This window comes from Puntigrus tetrazona, chromosome 11, assembly GCF_018831695.1.
Source record: "Puntigrus tetrazona isolate hp1 chromosome 11, ASM1883169v1, whole genome shotgun sequence".
Lineage (NCBI taxonomy): Eukaryota > Metazoa > Chordata > Actinopteri > Cypriniformes > Cyprinidae > Puntigrus > Puntigrus tetrazona.
Genome location: NC_056709.1, coordinates 17,695,919 through 17,703,938, shown reverse-complemented (window position 1 = coordinate 17,703,938; position 8,020 = coordinate 17,695,919). Strand labels below are relative to the sequence as shown.

The window sequence follows — 8,020 nt, the reverse complement described above, 5'->3', positions numbered from 1 at the left end:
GTTTAAATATTTTTAATAACTTAATCTTATTGTAGTAAGTTGCAAACACAACGCATTTCAGCTTTATTTCAATTAATGAAAACATTTCAGTTAGTTAACAATAACAACACTGTTCCAAACATCATTTCCCCAATCTGCCGTTGTGTCTAGATTGCAGATACAAACTATGTATGTCAGTAGAACAAAAATCCTGCTATGGTCAGTTGATTTCAGTTCTGTTTTGGGCCACAAAAAATTCTTTAAAAAAGTGACCATACACAAACATTTTGAAACCAGAAGACTTCAAAAAAAGAATTTGCTGGGTTTTAAACAATCATGACAGGTCTTATTTTTACATTTTAGGATCTGTAAACAGGGTACATCTGTATGTTGAGTACATCTGTACTCAATGCAGGTCAAACATTTAAAAAAAAAAATAGCATGTCTTCTAAATAAAGTTTCTTTGGTTTCTTTAGTGTAGAAAGCTCCTAGACATCTTCTGCAAATATTCTCTTCAAAGTCGTGATAACATTTAAATAATTCAGTTTTTAAACAGGAAACTTTCTTTCAGCTGCATGACGAAGACATGTCTAAAGATGAATCGCGCTTTACGAATATTAATAAGATATTTCGGAGTAAAGCAGATCAAAGGTACGAACGTGAGTCATCCCATCATTTTTTCTGCGTTTCACAATGATACACATCTCTCTGCTTTCTGCAGCGCAAAAGTGCTAAAATCCATTTGTCACTCAGTTTACCTGAAAACCAAGTGCCAAGACTTGCTCATTTTAAGAAAGTGGAAAGGGTAATGTTGCATTTCAATAAACCTAAAAGCTTGTGAAATGCTGTACTTCCTCAAAAGCTTCCCGAAAGTCGATGCTTCATTCGTAAGTGCTATTTTTACGTGCTGATTAAACTAGTCACAAGCACAGCTAGGTCCATCCAGATTAGGTAGTTTTAACAGAAATAAAGTCTTTGCCTAAAGTTCTGGTGATGAGGTTAAGGACATGGGGCGACGACAGAATTAAATGTAGGTGTGAATGATGTGGTGTTTCGATGCTGGACGGTTGTAAAAAAACATTTCACTGCATGTCGTACCATGTATGTATGTGTATGTGACAAATAAAATTTGAATTTGAATCCAAAAGTGGAGCTGTCAGTGCCATTAACATTGACCTACTTTCAGTGCTTAAATCTTCAAAGCCGTTGTGGTTTTGTAGCAAAGCAGGTACATCTCGCATGTATTGAAGTAACAGCAAATGGCTGTGGTGTGTTGCATTGTCTACAGCTTACTGCTGTTTTAAAGCTGTTTCTTACAAAGATTGACAGTTTAATCATTTTATCTAGTGAACAGCCCAGTGGAAGCTTTAGCTCCCCAATGCAGGATTACCTGCTTGCTGGCATTCTCGTCTTTCACTGAAGATGATTGATGGGCCAATGCTAATAATCCTTTGTCATCATTAGCGACATAATGAAACCACTCAGTGAGAAACAAATAAATATGCAGGTTGTGGATGGTTACCAAGGTGTTGCTAGGCGCTTGCTTACACCAGCAAGTCTTGTGACTGCTGAGGTGTTCTAAATTTTAGCTTGTCGCTAAGTAGTTGCTAGCCAGGTAAAAAAGTCCAATCACTGAAATAGATTAGCACCTTTCAAACAAATTTCAGACAAATTACACTCAGAGTGAAGGGTTTAATATGTGGGATTAGAATTAGGAATGTTTGCTTTATCAATTGTGAACTAACGTATATACTTTAATACGCATAGAGGAATATATCTGCAGTGGTCATGCCAGTAAAGCTATCTAAGCTGGTTTTGTTGGCATGTCAGTCAGTGTCCCACTTTAGGACACAGCAGATGGTTCACTAGATATTTCACAGCTGAGTTATCTTCTTCACCGATCTTCATTCAGCCAAGTATAGTGACTAGACCTGTGGCACACAGCCAGTGGAGACAGACAGCACCTCCTTTGTACACACTAAGAAGAAAGGTACAAAGCTGTCACTGGGGCAGTACGCCGAGGTTAAAAAGCTAAAAGAGATATTTTTGTACCTTATTTACGCCTAAATGCCAAGTGACAAACAAGTTGATATCATACAAACATTGCATTTGCATGTATTTAATGTATTTACTGTACATGTAAAAAAAATGCTGGTTTGTTTCAACCCAAATTTGGGTCAAATAACCCAGCCCAAATTTTCTAATTATTCTTTTATTCTTTTTAACCCAACTGTTGAGTTTGTCCATATTTGACACATATTTCTGTTGATGCAATACAACATCTGGTAAACAAGTGGTTACATGCACAAAAATAAAACCACCAAAAACACACTGCTATTCAAAAGTATAAAGTGGGTTACATTTAATGTTTTCAAAAGAGGTCTTTTATGCTCACTAAGGCTCCATTTATTTGATCAAAAAATAAAACACTGTAATATTGTGAAATGTTATTACAATTTAAAATAATGTTTCTATTTTAATATTTTTAAAAATGTAATTTCACCTGCTTCAAAATGATAAAGTTCTATCTGACATTTTTGTCAAAATTGAGTTATTACATGTTGTTATTCTGTGATCATTTAACCTATTTTAAACAGTATTTTAAACATGCCGTGCAAAATAAACAAATGCATACTCAGGGTATTTAAAGCATGTTAACGAATATGCTGAAACTCAAAAAGAGGAAGCTGTCATGGCCAGACATTTGTCATATCTGTTTTTAAGACGGTGGCTTACGGTCTCCAAAAAAAAAAACGGGAACATAACTACTGTGGAAAGTAAAGTAATCAGAGCATCGAAGGTTTCTCTTCCCTTTAACCCAGTTCAACTCTGGAAGGCACTGTACATTAATGTCCAACATCATCAAAAATTTACAAAATCAGAGGCGTTCCAGGAATTCTCATTGCTTATTTTGCCCCATGACCTTGATTTGACATTTCACGGCTTTAATGGACATTACGTTAGATTTCATCGATCACACAGACATCGCACCTGTGTCAGTGATTAGTAATCTGTATCCGCAGACAGCGCTCTCCCAAGGAATGCGTGCAGAGCTGCGTCACACATTAGTCTCGGACCTGCAGACCAGCTGCCGATTCCACTCTTCACGGCGTGCTGTGCAGTCATTCAATCTCACAATAACCCAAACCAGCGCTTCCACACCTGAGGCCAGCCCTCGCTCAAGACCCCAGCGCTGATTATCCCAACCATCTCGTTCCCGGGATCCCAGACGGGCTTGTGCTCTACCATCCAAACCCAACTCAGCCATCGAGAAGTGGATGGTAACGAGCCAGTCAGAATAATAATGTGATTCCAGCGCCAGCGCACTTGATGAATTTTAAATGAAATCTCTGCTCCGACGTAATAGCTTTCTGATGCTCTCATTTTCAGACGACTTCATGGTACATTTTCTTAAGCAGCGGAGGATATTGGCGTCCTTTGCAAAGTAGGTCAGATGGGTTTTGATGGACCCTACAGTTCTTCCTCATTATTCAGTTACTAGTTATGCTTTTATGAGGCATGCAGCAAACAACAAATTACTGTGACCCCAACAACAGCGTTCACAGCAGGCTTGGTTAAGAAGGCTGGGATGTGTCTTACCTCACAGACATGGAGAATTCTCCAGGTGCGCTCTCGCTCTCTCTTACTAAGAAGCTTCCACACTCCTGCTGGCGCAGTCGATTCTCGGCCACATGTCTGGAAATACGGCCCGCAAACCACCTGTGGGCGAGATACAGGGGCACAGCAGCGCTATTAGACATGCGATAAACAGTTAGAAAGGTTGCTGTACCTTAAATAGCATGGCGTGTATGTTTTTATACACTTATTACTGTGTGGAAAACGGCAGACAAACTAGAAGAAATTCCTGTTTAAGAAAGGTCGCTCTTTTATAGCTCAGCAGATACTGGTGTTATCTTATGCTCACCAAGGCCGCATTTATTGATTACAAAATACAGTAAAAGCAGTAACACAGTGGAATAACTGTTTTAACTGATCATTTTAAATGTTCATGTGATGGCAAAGCTGCGTTTTCCCAGCATCATTAATCCTGTCTTCAGTTTCGCATGATCCTTCAGAAATCATTTTGATTCGATTTTTTTTTCACCTTTATTTATGCAGTGTTTTACACAATACAAGTGGACAATAACAAAGAGTAATTTTTTCAGTTAAATACAATTCATTGATGATTCAGGGATGTCATCATCCAGTTTAGCTCTCATCCAATAGCGTATTTGCAGTCAAGCGTCGCCAACTAAGCAAGTCAAAGGCGACAGTGACAAGGAACCAAAACGCCATTGGTGACAGAAATGGAGAACAACCAGGTCCAGTTCAGATCAGTTCTGCTGTTATTCCTGATGTTTATCTTTAAAAACAGTCTTTGCTTCTTAATGTTTTTAAGAAAATAGGACTGCAATAGGACATAAAGTAAAAAAAAAACTATTTTGTAACATTATAAATGTATTTAATTTCACTTTTTTACCAAATCTAATGTCAACTTCCTTGTTGAATAAAAGTACACTGCTATTTATTTGTAAACTATTGTTGGGGTCACTATAAGCGTCCTTGCCAGGATTTCTATATTGCCTAAAATGTCTAGGTTTTGGCATTGTCTGTGTGCAGAACGATCAGTGTATGACATCGCTTCCTTATGTTTTCAAAACACTCTCGAGGTACATTAAATCAAAGGAATACAGAAATCCTGGCAATCCTGGGAAAAATGGTTCTTATGGTCACCCTACTTTGTGTGCATGTTTACATCGTATGATGCAACAAAATATACCAGTTCAAATAACTTGGTCCTGGAAGACTTTTTGGGGGAAAATTTAAAGTTTATAATAATATATTTTATTTATGATAACACACGTTAGTATATTGGAGTCACATTTGCTTTTTTTTCTCATCTGAGAAGCAGGAGACTGTTCAATTCTCACATGTGCTCTTTGTTCCCACGACCATTCTGATCTAGTGCGTGTGAATCAAGACTGTACCACCAAAGTCAATACCGACACAAGTCAAATCAATACTTTCCAAGGTTTACAGATAATAAAATTGTACTTACTTGTGCGGCCTTAAGCTGATGTAATTTTTAGGTACATAGCCCTTCCTGTTTACCAACTCTGCTGTGTACCAGTTAGGATCATCTTCCATATTAGTGATCTAGTGGATGAAAAGACAATAAGCAAATCATAAAATTCAGCAAGCAATGCATAAACCGACACAAAAGTGCTCTTGCCTTGAGTACATCTCCCTTCTGAAAGCTAAGCTCGTCGCTTTCCGTGGCACAAAAGTTGTAAAGAGCTACTGCTTCCATCCTGAGCTGGAGGTGAAGCCAGATCCCAGAAGATCAATGTGGGTAAACGTCCCGCCCCAGATACAGAATATAGAAGTGAGGAAAAGATGAGCCCAGAGAGCATCCACGCTGAAACAGCCCGTCCAGAGGCACACACGCTCGCTGTCAAACACCGCACCGAGATAAATGAACCGAGAGAACAAGCATGAGAATGTGTGTGGGTCTAAAAGAGAGAGAGAGAAAGAGAGAGAGAGCTTGTGGGAGGGAGGCAGGGGTGGCAGTTCCTGTCTCAGTGTGCTTTAATAGAAGGAAATACAGCTATGTGAGAAACAGGAAAGTTGAAAAAAGGATGGGAGGACAACGAAAAGAATGGCCTCTCGAAAACTTCCCCTCATCAGAGAGCAGGACCTGCGTATTACAAGTGAAAAACAGCACGCATGCGTTGGCCCGACGGCCGCTTTATGAGCAGATCTGTCACTGAGCAAGTGTTTCGGCTTCTCCTCAGATGTTGCTAACACTTCTTCTGTCGGGAAATAGCTGGAGATGAATCGAATCAGCTGAGGAATTCATCTGGAAGAATTTTTGATTTGAAGAACATATGTGCTTTGAGATGAGTAAACGTCCCCAGAGCTGCGTGACTCACTAAACACCTCACAATCAATGTTTCTCTATCGGTGGTGCTGTTTAGCCCTGAAATGCACACCAACATCCAACATTTTCGGCTAGATTTTTCATAAGAAACGGTCTTGGCTTTAAAATGAAACCTTTAGCTTTTTCATATGTTTTTCATATCTGTTAACTAACTAGTCCTATATCCTATCAATGAACATATTTACATTTAGTAAGAAAGGAGAAAGCAAGTCGGCAGATGCTTTCGCAAACTGATTTACTATTAAATGAGGTTAAAGACATTCTCTCTCGCATCTAAATGATCATTAAAATGTATTTTCATTGCCTACACAATTCATTTATATATGCATCTAATTGTATTTCACTTGTTCTTGCTCTCAATTTAGAGTTAAAATATAGCATTTTACTGTTAGATGTCACACTCGAGACATCGTGATCAAATTCAAAGAGTCTGTCTTGGCATTGCCTGTGCAAGAGGACTGTAATGGGACTCATTACGCACACAGACAGTCATTATTGCTGTTTGAGCTGATGTTATGAGCGCTCCCCAAGGCAGAGAGGAGCTGTTTACAAATTCCCTTTCAGAACATCTGAAGTTTAGCCATAAAGAAAGAAAGCTGCTTCATGAATGATCACTTAAATGTGATAAACCTGCTGTATGGGCACAGGATTTCAAGGGCACAGTATTTTCCATGACTTCAACTGTTACCTCAACTTGGAAACACTGCACATGAGAAACTGCTGGAGGTGTGAAGCTGCTTACAAAAAGGTGCATTGCCGGCCGGAAGCCCATTGTAAGATTAATCTCACCACTGAGAGAAGTTAGAAATATGCGTCAGTGAACGTCTTCATTGATTTAATGAAGTTCCATTTTATATATACTTGACACTCGACGATATAAACATTATATGGGGGAGAAAAAGGGCTTCCTGAGCATGAAACAAGGAAACCACAAACAGAGGGGTGTCTCTGTGAAAGAGGTTGTTGAAAAATGTACATACTCTTCATGAGCTAAAATTTCTCATATGGCCACGTGACCTATGATTAATATACACACTGTTTGCATTGTCATTTAGAAAGAAGTTATGCATGCTAAAAAAATACAAGTCTGGGGTGAAATTTTCTCCTAAACAGTTAGTTTAGTATAAAATAAAAAGGATAAACCAACATAATTAAGTTCACAATTAAGTTTGAATTAAAGTTGAACTGTAAATAAGCTTCGTTGTACATTATTATTCAGACCTTGTGGATAGTACCATTAGATGATGAAAATTACACCTGCTTGACAAAAGAAACAAGAAGAGCACCATTTTATGTCTAGAAGTCATGTGAAGGAAATTATGCAGATTGGGCAACATTTCTAGATTGCTAAATGGAAACTACTGTTTTGCTTCACTGTAGGATGTCACATGCAGGCTGTTTGCAGAAATAAATGCGCGCATCATGAAAGGGACCACGCAGCTTTGCTTACATGGCTCTTTTACGTTCGAAGACCGGGCTTAAACATGTTTAGAGGAGAATATTATTGTTTACCACATAATGAAGGGAAGACAATGATGAGACGTGATAACTTGTTGTAAAACTGACAGTCTGAATGATTGTACACACGTTTAGAAGTTGTTTCACTTCACCTTCCCCACAGCCACAGAAGATTTATCATTACACGTCTGTTTTAGCACCATCACAAGGAAAATCTGCACCATGCTGCCCCTTACCGGTTCTTTCGTGTCATTACTACTAAATCTAGTCTAGCCCAGTCTAATGTTTGCCTCACATTTCACTAAACATTCTTCTTTAATTTGTTGAAGCGTTGTCTTTGTCCAGCTGTTTTATTTCCAAAAGTCAAATAGAAGATCCACATTGTAACACATACATTATTTCTGTAATTAGTAGTGAAATGGTATTTTAGTTGCTAAAAAGCATCAAATCATGTTCTTTCCTATGGTTTTATTGTAGTAAAAGTATAGTAATCATGTTTTGCTACAAATATCATTTTTAAATACTTAATTTGTGGTTACCATGGTTCAACCAGCAATTCTAAGAAACAGAAATTCAGAAACAATTCTCAACGTCTCTGGGTTCAAGTATAGTAAGCATTTATTATTATTATTATTATTATTA

At 38.2% G+C, this 8,020-nt stretch overlaps 1 protein-coding gene across 1 annotated transcript in view; it reads right to left on the bottom strand.

The window, feature by feature from the left end:
- The window catches only part of LOC122354586 (GRB2-related adapter protein-like), a 6,882-nt gene extending 1,327 nt beyond the window's left edge, over positions 1-5,555 (bottom strand). The window contains exons 1-3 of the mRNA XM_043252833.1: positions 5,213-5,555; positions 5,039-5,136; positions 3,580-3,699 (exon numbers count right to left, since the gene is read on the bottom strand). Coding sequence (XP_043108768.1) covers positions 3,580-3,699; positions 5,039-5,136; positions 5,213-5,290 — 296 coding nt within the window. The 5' untranslated portion in view covers positions 5,291-5,555. The remainder of the gene's footprint in view (positions 1-3,579; positions 3,700-5,038; positions 5,137-5,212) is intronic.
- Positions 5,556-8,020: the final 2,465 nt, after the last annotated feature.